The sequence below is a fragment of the Silene latifolia genome, chromosome Y (genome assembly GCF_048544455.1).
Source record: "Silene latifolia isolate original U9 population chromosome Y, ASM4854445v1, whole genome shotgun sequence".
NCBI lineage: Eukaryota > Viridiplantae > Streptophyta > Magnoliopsida > Caryophyllales > Caryophyllaceae > Silene > Silene latifolia.
This window is the reverse complement of record NC_133538.1, coordinates 400,260,236-400,282,062: the sequence shown is the minus strand read 5'-3', so window position 1 is coordinate 400,282,062 and position 21,827 is coordinate 400,260,236. Positions and strand designations below refer to the sequence as shown.

At 36.0% G+C, this 21,827-nt stretch overlaps 1 protein-coding gene across 1 annotated transcript; it reads right to left on the bottom strand.

The window, feature by feature from the left end:
- Positions 1-5,148: 5,148 nt before the first annotated feature.
- Positions 5,149-5,811, bottom strand: LOC141632190 (uncharacterized). Its single transcript, XM_074444756.1, has one exon. It carries the CDS (start codon positions 5,809-5,811, stop codon positions 5,149-5,151), a length of 663 nt encoding a protein of 220 aa, XP_074300857.1.
- Between the last annotated feature and the right edge of the window lie 16,016 nt (positions 5,812-21,827).

Sequence of the window (21,827 nt, the reverse complement as noted above, 5' to 3'; positions counted from 1 at the left end):
CAGATTTTCACTCCAATTTTTGTGATTCTTGTTGTCCACTTTCTCTAGTATTTGTTTTATCTCTTTATTAGACACCTCCACTAGACCGCTTGTTTGGGGATGATAACCCAAACCGGTTCTATGTTAGACTCCATACTTTGTCAAATGTGATGCAAGCTTTTTCTCATGGAAATGGGATCCACCGTCACTTATCAAGGCTCTAGAAATTCCAGATTTTGGAAAGATTATCTTCTTTAAAAGTTTGGTCACCACCTTTCCATCATCGATTGGTGTGGCAATTGCTTCAACCCAATTGGAGACATAGTCAATGGTGACAAGTTTTTACTTGTTACCATGGGAAGAAATGAAGGGACCTTGGTAGTCGATTCCCCATATATCAAAGATGTCTACTTCTAGTATTCCTCTTTGTGGCATTTTATTTCTCCATGATATGTTTCCCGTTCTTTGACAAGGATCACATTGAAATATGAATTCCCGGGAATCTTCAAACATTGTTGCCCAATATAATCTCGATTACAAGACTTTAGCAGCTATTCTCCTAGCTCCATGATGTCCACCATAAGAAGATGAGTGGCAACCACTTAAAAATCCTTGAACTTCCCATAGTGGAATACACTTATGGTATAAACCGTCACTACATTCTTTGTATAGGTAGGGATAATCCCCAAAATACCGTTTGACTTGAAAGAGAAATCTTTTTCTTTGTTGGTGCTTCATACCCGGAGGAAAGACTCCTCCTACAATGTAATTTGCTTAATCGGCGAACCATGGGGTGATTTTCATCTCAAGTTGGGTATGAATGGCCATTAGGATGTCATCGGGGAAAGAATCATCGATGGTCAAGTCTTATTTACTCGCATCAACCCGGATTCTAAACAAATGATCCGCTACCACATTTTTCGCTCCCTTCTTGTCTTGTATCTCCAAATAAATCTCTTGTAATAGTCGTATCCACCTTAACAAGCGTGGTTTGGACTCTTTTTTTGCCAAGAGTTATTTTAGAGCTAGATGATTCCGTGAACACTATCACCTTGGATCCAATTAGATAGGAACAAAATTTATCCAATGCATAAACTATGGCAAGAAGTTCCTCTTCTTTGGTGTCATAGTTAATTTGCGAAGCATCCAAAGTTTTGATAGCATAGTATATGGCATGTAATGCTCTTCCCTCTCATTGGCCAAGAACCACGCCAACGGCATATCATTTGCATTGCAGATAACTTCAAATGGAAGTTCCCAATTTGGTGATTGGATAATGGGGGCCAAAATCGATGCTTGTTTAATCCTTTCAAAATCTTCAACACTCATTAGTGAAGTGGAGAGGGGCATATTTGAGCAATAGTTGTGTGATAGGCTTTGACTATTTTTGAAAAATCTTTGATAAAACGGTGGTTTAAACTTGCATGGCCAAGAAAACTCCTTACTCCCTTGACATTCACGGGAGGAGGAAGTTTTTCTATCACGTCAACTTTTGCTTTGTCAACCTCGATGCCTCTTTCCGAAATAATATGACCTAAAACAATACCATTATTTACCATGAAATGACATTTTTCCCAATTTAACACAAGACTCACATTTTCACATTTTTGTAATACAAGAGAAAGATTATGTAAACAACACTTGAAATTCTCCCCATAAACACTAAAATCATCCATGAACACTTCCATTATGGTTTCAATGAAATCCAAAAAGATGCTCATCATACATCTTTAAAAAGTAGCGGGAGCATTACAAAGTCCGAGTGGCATTCTCCTATACGCAAATGTTCCACAGGGGCATGTGAAGGTGGTTTTCTGTTAATCATCCGTATGTATTGGGATTTGGAAGAATCCCGAATATCCGTGATATGACTCCTATTTACGCACATTTAGTCCCCTAACTAGCCTTGTTCCTATGCTTATTACTATGTATTAGTGTCGTTTCTTGTCTTTAGCTTTCTTCTATGCATATTCTATGAGGTTTGGTGTCCTTGGTAGGAGAAGAGCACTAACTTGGCTAGATGAAGTGAAGCGGAGCTAAATTTATAGGATATAACGACCACGCAATGAAGAGGAGATTAACACTAAAGGCCTAAGCCAATAAAACAAGGAAATGGGCAACGACAAAGTTCCCCCACAGCTCCTCAATGATCCCCACGGATCACAAGACAGCCAAGCAAGAAGAAGAAGAAAAGCCCTTGAGGACAGGCGACCCAAAGTCGGTCCGGGCGTCCCTAAGCTCTGGACGGGCGTCCCCCATGCCAGGTCGGGCGTCTCCATAAACAACATGATTATCTTCGAGCAAGAGGTCGAGCGTCCCTTATCAGGACTTGCAAGGCCTTGAACGTAAATTAAAGTGTCTAATCGTCATTTAAGCCCTTGGTTAACCTAATCCTTGTATCACTATATATACTCTCTTTGTAATAAATTCAGGATTATGTCCTCTAAGTGGGGATTAAGCCTTGTTAGAGTAGATTAAGCCTCCTTAGATTAGATTAGGAGTAGATTAGTCTTTAATCTTTCCACAAATAACTTCAATCTTTCAATAATTGTTCTTTCAATCTTCAATAGTTTACATTTGGATCTCTTAGGTGTGTATTTGAAGACTATGTGACAATTTTTCATCTTTATGCAGGGATCTACCTTTATTTATGTTCATCTTTACATTCTAAGTTGTTAACTTTTTTTTTTTGGGTGTAATGTGAGCATTTTTATATTTCAAACAGCATAAGCATACATCAGTTCATCATACATTTAGCAACTTCATACACTACTTTCAATTACAAAGACAAAACCTATGAGACAATTATCCCTATCTTTTGTAACCACTCCTTATCTGATATACGAACTGGGACTGGAATGCATTCCCTTAGCCGAATTGTCACCAGCTGCTTAACAACTTCCCCAATGTGATATGGGTTTTTTAGATTCAAGTCCAATCTGCACCTATTTCGTTCCTGCCAAAGGTGATACCAGCAGGCAATAAGAGCCACTCTTCCAATTCTTCTCTGAAGTTCAGTACAATGCAATCCATCAGTAGACAACTTCATCTGCAGCCATTGTTCAAGACAGCCTATTACCCTGATACTGTAAGGACAATCCTGGAATAAATGACCATGAGTTTCAGGTCCACCTTCACAAAGAACACATCTATCAGAGTTGCAAACTCCAATCTGCTGCAACTTCAACCGAGTATTGAGTGCTTCTCTCTTAACAAGCCAACCTATAAAGCCATGCTTAGGGTCACACCAATTATCCCAAACATCCTTATACCATTGAACAGGGGGGGTATATACCCTGCAACCAACAATACCCAGAGTTCACAGAATAGCCTTTGGAATCATGAATCCAGACACCATTCTGAAACCCTCCAGCCAACCTACTCCTTACCTTACAAATATTCCTCCAATTCAAGTTAACATCAGAAGGAGGACTATAAGTATTCCAATCACCTCCTTTCATATACACATGATCTATCCAAAGCACCCGTAGCCTATCTGCCTTAGTATAAATCCAGTTAACAAGCTTACCAACTATTGCTATATTCCACACCCTTGCTTTTATAATTCCCAACCCTCCTTCTTGCTTAGGACAACAAATTGTGTGCCAAGCTACCAGAGGTGCTCTTTGATACTCAACTCCACCATCCCATAAATAATTCCTACATATAGCCTCAATCTTGGTAATAATGCATTTGGGAATCAGAAAGATGGAAGCCCAATAATTGTGTAAAGTATTCAGGACAGAATTAATCAAAGTGAGCCGTCCTGCATAGCTAAGCTTCCTAGCTCCAATCCCTCTAATATTAGCAGTAATCCTGTCAAGTAATATATTGCAGTCCTGCCTTGTTAATCTACCAGATTGAATTGGGATTCCCGGGTATCTAAGAGGTAGCTGCCCTTCTTTAAACCCTGAGATTTGAATAATGTCAGCTTTCACCTCATCTGAAACTCCATTAAAAACAACCTCAGACTTACTAGCATTCACTCTTAAACCTGAACCAGCTGAGAAGGTAGAGATAGCCCTCAGCATCAGCATCATGTACCTCATATCACCTTTACAGAATAATATTAAATCATCTGCAAACAAGAGATGAGTCAGTTTCAACCCAGCACAAAGAGGATGATACCCGAAATACCACTGTTGAGTAGCATAGTCTAGAATCCTGGTCAGATACTCCATACAAATAGTGAATATGAGAGGTGACATAGGGTCACCTTTCCTCAAACCCCTTTTTCCGTGGAAGTAGCCCAAATGTATACCATTTAAATTCAAGGTAAACGAAGTATAAGTGATACAACTCTTAAGGAATCCCTTAAACTTCTCAGGGAAATTCAAAGCACTCAGCATTTGTTCAACAAGGCTCCACTCAATAGTATCATAAGCTTTCTGTAAATCCAATTTGAACATACTCCTAGCAGACACAGTACTCCTTGAATAATATCTCACCAGATCTTGACAAATTAGAATGTTCTCCAGAATACTACGACCTTTGACAAATGCTCCTTGGTTCCTGCTAATAATATCAGGCAAGACCATGGCCAACCTATTACAAAGGATCTTGGATATAGTCTTATAAATGACATTACAGCACGCAATAGGTCTGAAATGAGTAACACTTGTGGGTCTATCCATCTTAGGTATAAGAGTGATCACAGTGAAATTTATCTGGCTGAGTAATTTGCCTGAGTCAAAAAAATTCAGAATAGCCCCCCTACCTCATCACCAATAATGTCCCACGCATCCCTGAAAAACTAACTAGTATAACCATCAGGACCAGGAGATTTATCATTAGGAATACTAAATAAGCAACTCTTAACCTCCTCAAGGGTAACAGGCTTAGCCAATATATTCCAATGTTCATCAGCATAGCATTTACCCCTTCTTACCACTCTAACATTAACATCATCAGTCTTAGTATGCTGTCCTAACAGCTCCTCATAGTAGTCTAAAAAGGCTTGCTGAATCTTACTCCCTTCAGTACAGAGAAGCCCCTCCTTTGTCTCAATTTGCATAACTTTATTCATCATAATTCTTTCTTAATAGCATGGTGGAAATAGAAAGTGTTGATGTCCCCTGCAATGGACCATTGAACCTTAGCTTTTTGAGCCAGGAAGCTATCCCTGGCCTCAATCAGAGCTCTCACCTCCTGGGAAAGGTTATACTCTTTCTAAATAAGCTCTAAATCCCCAGGATGTTCCACTAGCTTCCTCTGAAGCTCTTCAAACAGAGCACTAGGAATAATAGTACTATTCTCCACATCAGAGAAACAGGTCTTGTTCAGCAGCTTCAAAACAGGCTTCAGTGCTTTAAGCTTTTTAATCACCTTGAACATCTTAGTACCAGTATAGTTATTATTCCAAAAACCAGCCACACAATCTTTAAAAGCTTCAGATGTCCCCCACATGTTAAAATATTTAAAACTCTTTTTCCCTCCAAAATCAGCATGCCTATCAACCAAAGTACAAGGACAATGGTCAAATAGGCCTTCAGGATGGAAGTGTGCCAAATAATCACCAAAACTCTCAATCCAATCCTGATTACCCATAATTCTATCAAGCCTACTATAAACTCTACTCCCAACATCTTGTTTATTGGACCAAGTGAACAAAGCTCCATTTGCAGAAATATCCTCCATCCCACAAATAGAGACACAGTCCTGGAACTGTTCTATTTCAGCCTCAGTAGTATTCCCTCCCAGACTTTCAACCGGAGAAAGGGCTGTATTAAAATCCCCAGTCCACAACCAAGGTAAAGCGCAATTCTCAGACTCATTGTTTAAAAATCTCCGAAGCTCTTGCCTCTCATTCAATCCATTAAAGTCATAAATCATTGTTAACAAAATTGTTTATTATCTAATCTAGACTTCACCAACATATTGTTAACTTTCTTAATCTCTTTCTTTACATGTTAATCCTTTGCTTAATATCTTGTTTAATCATCATGTTTACCTATGTTATGATGAGTGACGCCATTATAAGCATGATAATCATGATGTTTTGTGAGTAGTCTCTTAGGCAGGGTTAGTGGGGGATTAGGGGAGTAATTATGGGATAAATCCATGCTTAATGAGTTCATATGAATGCTTGTTGATTGTATTTTCAACTTATGCACATGTTATGTTTGATGAAATGCTTGATTGACAACCTAGCAAGATTCTCTTATCGTTTCAACAAGACTTGTAAGACATAAACCAACTCAAGGCTTGTTAGACCATGCATATAGTTGAATAGGAAGAATTAAGTTGACTTGTAGGTGTTGTAAAGTCTTGACCGACTCGGCTCCGAGACCCAAAACTTCCTAGGAATTGTGAGATATAAACTAACTCGATTCCAACAATAATAATTTCTTGCATCTATATGATTCATTTATGCTATTTCACCATGATTCCCCTATGATCCCATGATTCCCTAGTATTGTTAATCATTTGTTTACACCCTTGTTTCTATTTACTTTTCTTGTTTTTCAATTGTTTACATTTTCTGGTTGTAGCTTAGAACACAACTTCAATCCAAACCAAATTGTGACACTAGCATAAATTGAGATAGATAGACTTAGAACCCAAAGCACACCGTCCCGTAGATCGACCACGACTTAACCACTATCTAGTTGTTTGTTGAGATTATAAATGTGTTTGATTGAGCGTACGACGACAACGCTCATCAAAATGGCGCCGTTGCCGGGGACGGTGTTTTGTGATTATGTTCTTATTTGTTTGTCTACTTTAATTTTTCTTTAACCTTGAGGAACTTATTCCTCAAGGTCGTTCTTACCGTTTTTGTGTAGTTTCCTTGGTTGTAGTTGTTTCCTTGTCTTAGTTATGATGATGGCTCAAGACTTGACACATGGAGTATGTGGTGGATCTTTTGAGTATGACTATGGGTATGGGGAGTTTGAAGAGCAAGTCAACACAAACCTACCTTACAACTCATACAATGAAAATCCTAACTACTACCACAACTTTTCCTACCAAAATCCCCACATCCAATATCCACAACAATCATCCACCCAAGACTCATTTTACAACCAATTTCAAATGCCACAATATTACCACTTTCACACCCACTTAGATGAGCCAAACTTTGACATTCAAAATGTGGTTCTCCAAATGATAGGGGATCTACAAAATTTCTTCAAAAAAGTGTTAGAAGAGAGCCAAAATAGGAACAATGTTCTCCAAAGCATTGCTACCTATGGTGAGGAGTTGGCAATTCGGATTGCCCAAATGATGGCAACCCAAGCAACCAACCACTTCTCACCAATTCTTGAGCATTGATCATGAATGTGAATATGAAAGAATAACCTTTGATGTGGAAGGTGTGAACTCGGAAGAGCCAATATCCTTGAGCTCTTGTGAGTATGAAAGTATGGTCTTTTAGGAAGAAGATATGAGGTTAAGTAAGCCAAATAATCTTAGCCTTTGTTAGTATGAGAGTGTGTCATTTGATGTGAATATTGAGATGGTGGAGGAAGAGTTATTGAGGAGAATTGAAGCCCCTATTTATGATTCATATGAAGAAAGCAATGATGAAGCATCTATGGAAGAAGATGATGAGGGAAAAATGGACTCAAATGACAAATGGAGTTATGGGATTAACTTGCTTTAGAAACCCATCCTTGAGAAGTTTGAAGATCACTTAAATGAAGAGGAGGAATGCCTCTTCCTTATTGATCATGAGGACCTTCTCACACCCACTATGGAGCCTATGATAGTTGGAGATGAAATTATGGACCTTCTCATGAAAGTCAAATCGTCATAAAAAAATCACTTGGTGGAGAAGCTCAAAGATAAATCTAAGAGGGAGCCTACTTGTGAAAACTTGGCACCCACAATCCCAACTCCCAAGTTACCCCATCATCAATGCCATGAAAGTTAACCTTCTATCCTTGAAGGGTCGATCCATCCAAGTATTTCCGTCATCAACTTTGGAAGAAATATGGGCAACCGGAAAACCCCCTATGCCAACAATCTCAAGTTTGCTAGTTGCAAGAGCCCGGAAGGCCATCATGCCAAAGCAAAGGATAAAGGGGAAGGAGTTAAAAGTGAGGTCCCTTATGGATTGGCCCTACTCTATTTTGAAATGGTTCAAAACTTACTCATGCTTACTTGAGGACCATTCACAAGCTTTTGATCAACTATTAAGAGCGTTGAGCTCCATGGATAGTGGAATTCGTCATTTCAACTTAGTTTTGTGGAGTCCTATATCAAACCACCATTTGTAATATACTCTTTCTAAGCCTTACATTGTATCATAATAGTTGTATTTTAGATTAGTTACATGTATCCTTTAGTACTTACATGAGAGTTGTGAGGGAGAGTTCTTATACTACTCTTTAAGCCATGTTTTAGGAAAGGACACGATGATAAGAAGGGATCACAAAGGGGGAAAGGGAAAGGCTTGACTTAAGGCCTTAAATTCGACAAGAAAAGAGGCAGGACGTCTGTCCCCTTTAGAGGACGCTCGACCCGCAACTGGGGGAAACAAGGGAGAATATCCTGATACAAAAAACGCCCGTTTCATCCTCAGGATGCCGTCCCAACGAGAGGGACGCTCAAGCTAATAGTAGGACGTCCGGGTCACATATAGAAAACGCAGGGCTAAAGTGCAGCACGCCCGAACCCGACCCCTAGCCCGCTCGTCCCAACATGTTTCTTTGATAAATCTGCCCCCCCACCATCCCTATTCCCTTATCTTAACATCATTACAACCACATCTCATCATCTTCCCTACAATCTCCATCACAAAAACCCCCTCACAAAATCATTAATCCAAAGTTTTTGATCAAAGTCCCTACCAACCACGTCAAGCAAGAATGTTTATAAGGAGCAAAACCAAGAAGACCGGTGAGGCGGCACCCAAATGCTGAAAGGGCGCTACCTTAACCACCTCACGAGAGGCAAGGGGCCAAGAAAATAAAATGATACCGGGTGTTGAACAACTTGAGCATTTTTCGGAAGTAGATTTCGTCAAAGATGAACACCGTCAACGATTTGAGGAATTGCTAGGTAAGGCTTATGAACCTTCTTAATTCATTGATCTTGATGTGTTAGAAATACTTGGTATAAGGCAACAAACGGAGTTGTTCTTCAATGGTTTGGATCTTGAGAGGATGTTTTATGCTCACGAAGATACATACCTAAGCCTCACGCTAGAGTTTTTGTATAGTCTCCGTGATGTTACTAATCAACGAAAAGATGTCGGTATGGAATTCCGTCTTTGAAATATGCCCCATAGGTTGACCTTAGACCAATTTGCGGGAATCTTTGGTCTTGAGGTGCCAAAGAAAGACACGGAAAAACTCTCCGACCTTATTGTCAACCACCTTTGGAAGGCTATTTCCGGGAGAGAATTTAGTTCTTTCAAACAATGCTACACTTTTGCTATCCAACATCCGGTGATTAGGATTACCGAACGATTCATGGTCGGGACTATTCTTGGAAGGGTAGAACAAGACAAATGCACCCTTCTCGACTTGACTTTTCTTGAGTCTTACTTGAATGTGCAAGGGACAAGGCCCTACAACTTCAACACACCCCTTGAGATGCTTACAAGATTTAATGATTTTGCAAAGGGGATTTCTCAAATTAAAACCTTTGTGATGGGAGGGCTAATAACAATTTTGGCCAATGAACTTTGCCCCGAGTTCAACTTGTTGGAGTATGTGTCCTCGACAATAATGCAATCACATGTTTAAATCTCATATTAAGAACACTAAAGGGAAAGTAACATTTTATTATCAACTGATCCACATTAATCGGTAATGATTGGCTGACTAGAGTTTGACAATAGTGTCGTGTGACGGTGGTGATAAGTTGATCCCTTAAGGTCATACCTCTATGGAAACATTCTTAATTGACTAATTAATTAATTTTATGACGATACAAGTTAATTAATTCCTTAAAATTGAACAAATTATTTTGTGAGAATAAATATGTGTCTTATTGTAATTTAATTAAATAAGATTCGGTCTAAGTAATCGAATTGTTTTATTGCTTAGATAAAATTATTGTTTATGAAACAATTAAAATATAGAATGAATTGCGTATTATAAATATAAGAAGTTGTGATTTATAATTCTATGACCCATTTTAAGTAATTGTAATTGTGAATTACTATTTAATTTTGTATGTGATTTATTTCATTTATATAATGATTTTTAATTTGGTAAAAATGCATTATTTAAATGACATGTCTAGTAACATGTCCAATTGTCACACAATACAAATTAACAAATTGACAAAACATAAAATGGATCCATTTTATATGGCAGTGCCGTGTGAGTGGAGGGAGTTAGGTAAGTTTAGGATTTAATTGGTGCTCTAATTGAGAATTAGGCATAATGATTATGTCCTTTATAGACCTAAACCAAGCCCTACACTATGTGTCTTGAGAAGAACAAATGTGTGCAAGCATTGGGTACTCTACCCTTGGCAAAACCGGTAGCCTCCCCTCCTTATATACTCAAGTAGTGTATTTTTAATATACTAATTAATTCATATTAGTTTTAACTAAAGAAAAACAAAAACCTCTCTAAGTTTTGTTGTTGAAAAAAATTAATAAACTCACATGAATCTCTAATATTATTAACATATTCCTAGAAGTAGTAATCACTTAATATTAGTATTTTTAAGAAACAAATATTAATTTCTAGTATCAAAAACTAATATTTGTATTAAGAAGGATTTCCTTGGTACAATCCTTGGGGAGAGATTCTACACTTGAATCTTGTTCATCCATAAGGAAAGCTCAAGATCTAGCCAAGGTAGGTGACCTTGCTAGTGCCCATATTGCCGAATCAACAAATGTAAGGAACCGATTTTTCTTTACTCTTGTATTAATTTTGCATGCATAAGATCTTTAATTAATTTTATGACTAAATTAGTTATTCACATATTCAATAATTAAAGTAAGGAGATTAATGAATCCAAACACAACTTTGATGTGAGATAAGCAAAGCTTAAAGGAAGTACTTTGATTAATGAACATACCATCTTTTACAACCACCGGTGGTGTAGATACAATGAAGCTGGGAGTGTAGAATGGTTCACTAGGGGATGCTCATCAATTTTACTCATGGGGTGGGACATACCATCCACCGAGCCCCGCTTGAGCCGATACTCACAAAGGCCAAGCAACCTTCTACCCATTGAGATTTATGATCACCCACCACCGTGAGAAGAAGTACACCACCAACCTCCTCAGATGCCGGAATGGGGTGATGCACCACACCAACAACCATCTTATATGCCCATTCAACCCTATCCCACAACCCATAGGTCTTTTGACCCCAAGATCCAGAAGCCCCATCCGTGGGTGAATTGATGACACTCATGCAATGTGTCGAACTTGGGGTGCATGATGGACGGGTCGACAACTACTTGGCCCAATACCCCTCCTACTACAACATGGCTCAACAAGGGTACGTTAATCCTAGAGGCCCTCTTCCATCTTAGGCTCAACCACATCTCTTTTTCCCTAATTATGGCAACCAAGGAGGGGAATTTGGCGGCCAAGGCGGGGGATACCAAGGGGGAGGTTACGGAGAGCAAGGAGGGCGTAGTGGGTATAGAGGACCTAATGACAATGATGAAGGATACAATAGCTACAGACACTTGGCCATGCCACCTCCATTGTGTGATACCTTTTCTTTCCCTATCTCTTATGTATAGTTGCATTGCATTTTAGATTAGCTTCCATTGTAATATATTTCACATAATTAGATTAGTTTGCATTGTAATATATCTCACATGTTTCATGTATGTAGTTGCATATAGGCTTAAATTCATGCATAGTAACTAATGACCAAACCTCATTTCTCCTACAGTAGAAATAGTGCTTAAATCGCTTTGGGGAGGTTTGATCATAGGTGACCATAGCTTACTAGAAAACATGCATCATTTAGTGTAGTTTAGATTCCATTCATTTGTTATATATGTCATATAGAATTGCATTTAGTTAGAGCATGCATGCATTCATATCATATCATTGCATTTGTACTTCATTTCCATAAAATCAAAAATAAAAAAACATGTATTTCTTTTTGAATCCTACTTCTACATGTACATTGAGGACAATGTCCAAAATAAAGTGGGGGTGGGAATTTATATTCCAAAATACATAAAAATCTGAAAATTTCGAAAAAACTCAAAAAATATGATTTTTAATTTCATAAAAACAAAACCCATAAAAATTTGAAAAATTACAAAAACAAAAAATATTTTCTTCAATTTAGTAGTATAGAATTGTATATACTTGTGTATTTGTTTTCTTCTCACATAGATACAACACTACACTTGAGGCATTAGCAAGGGAATGTGAAGACCGCTTGGTATGATCGCTCTAATCCCTATTTCCCTTCCATTTCATTTCATTATTCATATAAGGAGGATTGGCTTACATGTCAAGGAGGATGTGGTGAATTTTGTAGTTGCGGTTTGTGTATCAATGTGTTGTTAGGAGTTGCATCTAGATTATATGTCATTTTAGTTGATAGAAGCATATGCATTAGAGTTGTAAATATGTTAGTTGCATCATGGCATGTAGTTTGCATGATAGAAAATTTTGTGAAAATGCCTATTTGGGAAACTTGACAAGTGTATATAAGGCCCTTGTAGATAATTTTTCTCCTTGAGACTTTGTTTGCTAGAATATTCTCAAGACACCCCAGGATGTGTCATACTAGTATCTTTTGTCCCATGGTCTAAGGCCTAGTAAAGAGTGCCTTGTGGTGTGATAACTCCTTGTCTACCGTTTATTCCAAGGTGACCCTTGATGCCATGCAACCGTCCTTGCAATCTATCATCATTTTGTCAACCAAAAAGGGAATGGGCACAAAATATCAAATTGAGTTCAAGTACCAAATCAAAATCAAATGTTTGCAAATTGTATCAATGAAATGAGGAGAAAAAATAGACACTTATGCTTTAATAGAAGTACCCTTGCTACAAATAGGGTTACTTTGAAAAATGTTCAAAAATGCAAAATTGAAATTGCCATGTATCAAAATGCCAAACATCAAAAGTGGCAAGAAATGTTCTTCAATGTCAAAATGTTACAAAAATGGGGGGAAAAATAAACCCAAAACCAAACAACTATCATGAAACTCGTACACTTTGAATTCCTTTTATCCATTGATGATCCTATCTTTGTTGCATGGTGGAGGGGGGGCGACCCTTCTTCTTGTCTAGGAAAGAGGGGGAATTCCGCGATCCTACAGTGTTTTCTAACACCATAGGAATAACCTCTTGACAAAAGCATTTAGCGATTATGGACAACAGTAGCCTAGTTTAACACAACTTGGAGGTGACTTGTTTGTATCCTCTTGGACTTAGTAACTAGGAGAACCAATATCTATGATGGAGTGTGTGCCCTTGAATTGCTTCCCTTGTAGGTGATTTCTACCACTTAGATGAGGAAAGTGGCTATTCTTTTTGTAGATGCATCCCTTACTTGATCTTGTGTGCTTAAATTTTAGGAAGCATCGCCATTTTGGTAAGCCCCACATTGCCTTGCAAGAAGGCATCTTATCTCATAGATGTCTTGTTGTGAGTTGAAGGGGCGGAGTGAGACCCGCTAATTGTCTCACAACGGCTATGTTAGTATTATTAGTTTAAATAAGGGTCATAGTTTTAGCCACCTATTTACTCGGGACGAGCAAAGGTTCGGTTTGGGGATATTTGATGTGACTCCTATTTACGCACATTTAGTCCCCTAACTATTAGTCCCCTAACTAGCCTAGTTCATATGCTTTTTAGTATGTATTAGGGTCGTTTCTTGTCTTTGGCTTCCTTCTATGCATATTCTATGAGGTTTAGTGTCCTTTGTAGCAGAAGAGCACTAACTTGGCTAGATGGAGTGAAGCGGAGCTAAATTGATATCATATAGCGACCAAGCAACGAAGAGGACTAAAGGCCTAAGTCAATAAAACAAGGAAATAGGCAATGACAAAGGACCCCCACGACTCCTCAATGATCCACACGGATCACGAGGTGGCCAAGCAAGAAGAAGATGAAAAGCCCTTGAGGACGGGCGACCCAAATTCGGTCCGGGTGTCCCCAAGCTCTGGACGGGCGTCCCCCATGCCAGATCGGGCGTCTCCCCATATAGCATGATTATCTTCGAGCAAGAGGTTGAGCGTCACTTATTAGGACTTGCAAGGCCTTGAACGAATATTTTTAAGGGTCTAATCATCATTTAAGCTCTTAGTTAATCTAATCCTTGTAGCACTATATATACTCTCTTGGTAATAAATTGAGGATTATGTCCTCTAAGTGGGGATTAAGCCTTCTTAGAGTAGATTAAGCCTCTTTAGATTAGATTAGGAGTAGATTAGTCTTTAATCTTTCCACAAAGCACTTCAATCTTTCAATAATTGTACTTTCAATCTTCAATAGTTTACATTTGGATCTCTTGGATGTGGATTTGAAGACTATGTGACAAGTTTTCATCTTTATGCAAGGATCCTTCTTTATTTATGTTCATCTTTACTTTCCAAGTTGGTAACTTTCTTAATCTTTTTATTTACTTGTTAATCCTTTGCTTAATATATTGCTTAATCATCATGTTTACGTATGTTATGATGAGTGACACCATTATTAGCATGATAATCATAATGTTTTGTGAGTAGTCTCTTAGCTAGGGTTAGTGGGGGATTAGGGGAGTAATTATGGGATAAATCCATGCTTAATGAGTTTATATGAATGCTTGCTTATTGTATTTTCACCTTATGCACGTGTTATGTTTGATGAAATGCTTGTTTGACAACCTAGCATGATTCTCTTATCCTTTCAACAAGACCTGTAGACATAAACCAACTCAAGGCTTGTTAGACCATGCATATAGTTGAATAGGAAGAATTAAGTCGACTTGTAGGTATTGTAAAGTCTTGACTGACTCGGCTCCGAGACCCAAAACTTCCTAAGAATTGTAAGATATAAACTAACTCGCCTCCAGCAATAATAATTGAGTGCATCTATATGATTTATTTATGCTATTTCACCATGATTCCCCTATGAACCCATGATTCCCTAGTATTTTTAATCATTTGTTTACACCCTTGTTTCTATTTACTTGTCTTGTTTTTCAATTGTTTACATTTCCTTTTTGTAGCTTAGAACACGACTTCAACCCAAAGCAAATTGTAACACTAGCATAAATTGAGATAGATAGACATAAAACCCAAAGCACACCGTTCCGTGGATAGACCTCGACTTAACCACTATCTAGTTGTTTGTTGAGATTATAAATGTTTTTGATTGAGCGTACGACGACAACGCTCATCAATCCGTCAATATAATAAAAGAATTTATTTGAGGCTAACCTATCAAGCTTTTGGTCAATGAAGGGGAGAGGGAAATGATCCTTTCTTGTGGCGAAATTCAATTTACGATAGTCAATACACATCCTCCATCCGGTGACTATATTCTAGTGGGTATTAGTTCGTTTTTATCATTCTTTACCACTGTGATGCCTCATTTCTTAGGCACCACTTGAATAGGGCTAACCCATAAGTAATCCGAGATGGGAGAAATAATTCCCGCATCAAGTAATTTCATAACCTCTCCTTTTACCACCTTTTGCATATGGGGGGTTTAGTCTCCTTTTTCCTTAAATGGTAGGTTTATGGTCATCTTCTAGCTGTATCCTATGCATGCAAAATTCAGGGCGTATGCCTTTAAGATTATCTAGACTATAACCTATAGCCTTTTCATACTTCCATAACACATTGAGCAAGTCGTCCAATTGATTCTGTTCAAGTTTTCATTAACGATAATGGGTTTGGTTTTGAAATCATCAAGGTAAGCATACATCAAATTAGGAGGAAAGGTTTTAGAGAAGGAGTTTCTACCTCACTTTGTGATGATTTGTTGATAACACCTTCCACCTTCATTGCTTGTTCAAGAGTGAGCACTTTGTTGTATAATGCGACTTCCAATAGATCTACTTCCATCTCCCATTGGATATCCTTGGCTCCATTTGATTATAAAGCCTATAGTGATTCCAAAGGGTCCTTAATAAAAGTAGTGATCATATGATCCTCCACACAACAATCTATGAGATCCATCTTGTGATATTGTTCTCAAATTATGAATTAAACTTCAACAAATGGTTTTAACCACCTTTAGGAATCAACTTCCCCAAGGTAAATAAAGACAAAACTAAAAGCAATTAAGATAACAATTTCAAACATACACCGTCCTCTGAAACAGCTGCATTTAGATAGTTAGTCTAGTCAACAACAAAATCAAACAAATATTTATACTCAACAAACAACTAGTATAGTTGTAAGTGTTGGAGTATGTGTCCTCAACAATAGTGCGATCACATGTTTAAATCTCAAATTAAGAATGCGGAAGGGATGATAAATTAAATAGTCAACTGACCAACATTAATCGGTAACGATTGGTTGACTAGAGTTTGACATTACTGTCGTGTTGACGGTGGTGATCAGTTGATCCCTTAAGGTCACATCTAAAGGATGAGACCCAAATAAATAATTAATTAATTGTATTCGATACGTATTAATTAATCCCTTATTTATATGAGTTGGATTTTGTATCTTATTGTAATGTTATTAAATATGATTCGATTTAGTGGATTAATATATTAATTTACTAAATTATGTCGAAGTTTTATAAATATTTCGAGGTAGAGGTAATTAGTTATTTACATTTACAAGAGGTTGAAAATTTAACTACTTAGCTATTATGGAACCCATTATATGTTGATATAATGGTAAAATATTACTCAATAAGTTGAGTGAATATATGTTTATTAACTTGTCACATAATTGTTATGTGATTAAATTAATACTTGATTATGTAAGATAATTAAACATAAGACTATTAAGCATTTGTGGGACAAATATTATAAGACAAAAATTGACCCATACTCAAGTGCACCGTCCAAAATGGTGAGCATGCTTAAATTTTTGGTTTTGTCATTTTGTTGTTGGAAAGATGCTCCAACATCTTATGACATGCTTTATTAATGCTAGCCTACTATCTACACATAAAGAATATTGCATAAGACAAAATGAGAAAACAAAAATGCTCTACATAAGGAGCATTTGGACGACACATGTAAAAAGAGGGGAGAATAATTGTTCTCATTTTTTACTCTACCTTTCTCTCATAATATCACACATGCAAATCCTCTAAACTAATATATACTCATTTTACTAATGTTTAGCAAATATTACTAGTGTAGTAATATTAATTATATTAAGGGAATATTACTACCTAATGTCTAGTTAATATTAGTAGTAATTTTGGGTCAAATCTTGGGTGCAAACAAAAGAAGGGCTCCAAATATAGAGTCTTGGAGGATCATCCTAATATTTATCATAGTTCAAGAACAAGTAAAGGTAGGAGACCTTACTTGTGTCCATTTCGTGCCATACAACAATGTAAGGAACATTGTTTTTCCTTTCGTTATTCTTTTATTTTGTTATGCATGGACTAGATCTACTATGACAAATTTAATATGTTGATTAAATCACTATTATAAATGTCTAATAATAGGTATATGAACCTAACAATTGGTATCAGAGCATAGGATGTTGCATGCATAATCGATTTATAGTTTTTTTCGAGTTATTAGTAACTTAATTAAAACTAAAAATTTGTGATTTCTTAGATAAAGCCGAGAAATATAAATGCATGTTGTATATTCTGGTCCTAAAATGTATTTAGGTCATTTTTATGATTTATGGTATTTTATTGCTCATTTTAATGATTTTTAGTAATTTTATTACATTTTTATGATTAAAATGGTATTTAAAATGCTAAAAATGGTTAAACATAGTCTATGACCTTGAAATTTTTATATGGCCTCACATGCATATTTTACTCATTGTATGTAAAATTTCGTATAAATTTGATTTATTTTGCAGGATTTATGATTTTTATGAGATAAAAATGAATTAAATGGAGGTAAAATGGTTAAATATAGTCAAACTTCGAAACATGCCATGAAATTTTAATATGTTATCACATGCACATTTTACTCACTGTATGTAAAATTTAAGATGAACTTGATTCATTTTGCATGATTTATGAATATTTAGAGTAAAAATAACATAAATAGTGACTATTTTAGCAAAATTAGCTAAAACAAATTACATGGCATGAGAAAATGATTTTAGGTTGCATTTATATTCCACTTATCAGATCTAAAGTTGCAAAATTGATTAGAATATTTTTGTATACTTTAGATGTTTTGTTTGATAAAACTGATAAATCACAACTACTTTTTTCTCGAAATAAATTCAAAAATTTTAACCATGATTTTTGACATTATGAGTGTCATGGATATATTCCAGAATTTACAAAAATTTAAAATTCAAATTTTAAAATTATTGTAATTAAATTTGGATTTATTTCATAAATGTTATGATTTTGGGGTCAAAATGAGCATAAAAATTATATCAAGTTGAATTATTGTCAAAAATTGAGTAATGTCTAATTTTTGAGACCTAAGAGTGTTAGGATAATTAACTTGGACTAAAATTAGATTTTAGTATTAATTTACGATTTTAATAAGTTAAAAGTCATGAATTTCCATAAAACCGGGTTATATGCTCGATATAAGCTAAATAGGGCGATTTGGCACATAATTTGGCATGATAGACACATATTATAATGCTACATATTTCCTTGTTGAATGTCATATTTTATTTATGTAATTTTGAATTATGTAATTTTATCTTAGTATGGCCTTAGTTTTTAATCGATATTACCCGTAATGTAAGGAGATATTGATTCGGTTGTAATTTAATGTTATCTCGTATCACTTTTATTTTTAACTAGCTTTTCATATTAAAAATTTATAATAGGAATAGCTTTGTATTTTATTAAGATTTGTAATTCCAGATTTCCTTCGAGACGGTGCCATTCGGAAAGGTGTTCCGACAAAGACGGTGTTCTTGGGAGGCGTGCCACATGAAGATTCAAGGGGCCAAAGGAGTTGGTTTCCGAATTTGTAATAGATTTTTTGATTTTCTATTTTAGGAAGGCCATACTAGGAATTTATTATTTGCTTTGCATTTCTTTTAATATGTTGCATGCATCGCCAAATCGCCATAACAACACATGCATATCATATCGAGTCTTCGACCGTGTCAATTATAATTATCGATAATTCGACTTTTAACTCACTTAAATTTGATAGATAATAAATTGACAAGGCCTTTAATTTTAAAAGTTTGAGACTTAGCCTTACCAAATAGTAGGAGCCCATGAATCTATATTTCATAAGGGGTACAATACGATTTTTGGGGTGCTTCTATTGACGTTGGGTAAGTGGGGTAATAAGTAGTTATTAAACTCCGAAAGTTTGGTTGATCTCAACGAAGGTATTTTGCGACCGTAGCCGCAATAAGTTCGGGCCAAAAATGAATCTAATGTAAATTCATCGACCGAGAGTTCCAATTGTAGAATCGGTTAAGAAGGTTAACCCACCAAGTTGTATTAGTAAAGGTGTAGAGGGCCTGTTGGCTCATATCCAAGTTAATATGAATTTTGGGTCTTGGAATCATTTATTATAGTTGGGTAAAGGTCACTATATAAATGCTAAAACTTGTTTTAAAATATTTACAAGTTTTGTTAAAACGATAAATGTTTACAATTCCTTCATTTTCTATTTTGTAGTCAATTGGATTAGTTTGCACTGTCGACTCCAATTTCATCCGCATCAACTAGCGCAAACGCTCCACCACTCCCCAAAGCTTCTTGGCTCCGATCCTTTATGGATCGATGTAAACCTGAAAAGAATGGTTCAAACTTCGCCGATTGGGATGGGCAACTCCGTTTAGCCGCGGAAGGTGACGACAAGCTTCGATACCTTACCGAAGCCGCTCCCACCACACCTACTACTAGGTCAACCGCCGCCGTAAGGGAAGCCTATGTGGCCTACCTAAAAGAGTTGCCCGCTATCAAGAACGTCTTGAATTTCTCTATGGAGCCCGATCTCCAAATGAGTGCTATTAAGATGAGCACGGCCTATAAGATCTACACCAAGCTTGTGACCATGTCTTCACAAGATCCTAGGATAATCCAATATGAGGCGGCCTCCGCATTACTCTAAATCAACAACAAAGTGGGCCAAAAGGTTAGATCTCATGTGCTCAAATTGATTGAGCTTGTTGAGACTCTTAAGATCCAAGGGGTTGACATTTCTGAACTGTTGGAGTATGTGTCCTCGACAATAATGCGATCACATGTTTAAATCCCATATTAAGAAATGCTAAGGGAAAGTGATATTTTATTGTCAACTGATCCACATTAACCGGTAATGATTGGCTAACTAGAGTTTGACATTACTGCCGTATGACGGCGGTGATCAGTTGATCCCTTAAGGTCATACCTCCAGGGAAACATTCATAACTAATTAATTAATTAATTGTATGTTGATACAAGTTAATTAATTCCTTAAAATTGACAAATGATTTTGTGATTAATATTACGTATCTTATTGAAATTTGATTATATGAGATTCGTACTGAGTAATTAAATTGTTTTATTACTTAGGTTTATTTATTGTTTATGAAACAATTAATATAAGAATGAATGGTTTATTATAAATACATGTTGTTGTGATTTATAATTCTATGACCCATTTTAAGTACTTGTAATTGTGAATTACTAGTTAAATTTTTTGTATGTGCTTTATTTTGTTTATATAATGATTTTTTAATAAGTTAAAAATGCATTATTTAAATTACATGTCTAGAAACATGTCCAATATGTCACACTACACAAATTAACATTTGACAAACTTAAAATGGACCGATTTTAAATGGGTGTTCTGTGTAAATGGGGATTATAGGGGTTAGTTGTGTTTTGTTTATTTAATTAAATGGAAACATAATCATAACCTACTAATGATTGGTTTCCATGACTAAACTCTTGAGAAAAGAAACTTGCAAATGTATTGGGCACTCTTCCCTCTACCCACCCGGCCACCCCATGCAAAAAGAGAAAATGTTTTCTCTCTTTAATTCATTATTCATTCTTATAAAATTATATGGATAATTTTTCGCATTCTCTCTAATTGTTGTTGGAAAACCTTAAGAAGAAAACTCACAAATCTCTAATATTACTCTCTCATTACTAGAAGTAGTATACTAATAATATTAGTTGTTATTTTAAGTCACGTAAACTAATTTCTAGTAACAAATTAGTATTTGTATTAAGAGTGATTTCCTTGGTACAATCCTTAAGGAGTAGATCCCACCATTGGATCTAGGTTTTTCTTGGGCATTTGGATTTTTCTTTAAGAAGACTAACTTGGTAGGAGACGAATTTAGTATAAACCATTTCGGCCCTCAATGTAAGATTAATTGATTTCTTCTTACTTTGTATAATTTTGTTTTGCATGCATAAGATCCTTTTAGTTTATGACTTAACTAATAAATATATAGTTATTAGAAATGTCTAATAAGAGGTTAATGAATCTTACAATTGGTATCAGAGCAAGAGTTGTTGCATGCATAATCGGTTTTGTTTTTCCGAGTTAAAATGTTAACATATAAAACTTGTATTTTGTGATTTATGATGAAAAAGGCCACGATTTTTTTTTTTTTGCAAGAATAACATTCTGGTTTTAAATTGATTTTAGCTCATTTTGATGATTTATGGTATTTTATTGCTCTTTAATATGATTTTTAGTATTTTTTTTATTACATTTTATTTGCATAAAATGTCACTTAAAATGCTAAAATTAGTTAGATTATGATTCTGACCTTAAAATTTTTACAAGACCTCACATGCATATTTTACACATTGTATGTAAAATTTTGTATAAAATAGTTTTATATTGCATGTTTTATGATTTTTACATGATAAAA

Excerpts from the sequence above, each read along its gene's own strand:
- LOC141632190 (XM_074444756.1), bottom strand. The coding sequence starts at position 5,811 with ATGATTTATGACTTTAATGGATTGAATGAGAGGCAAGAGCTTCGGAGA.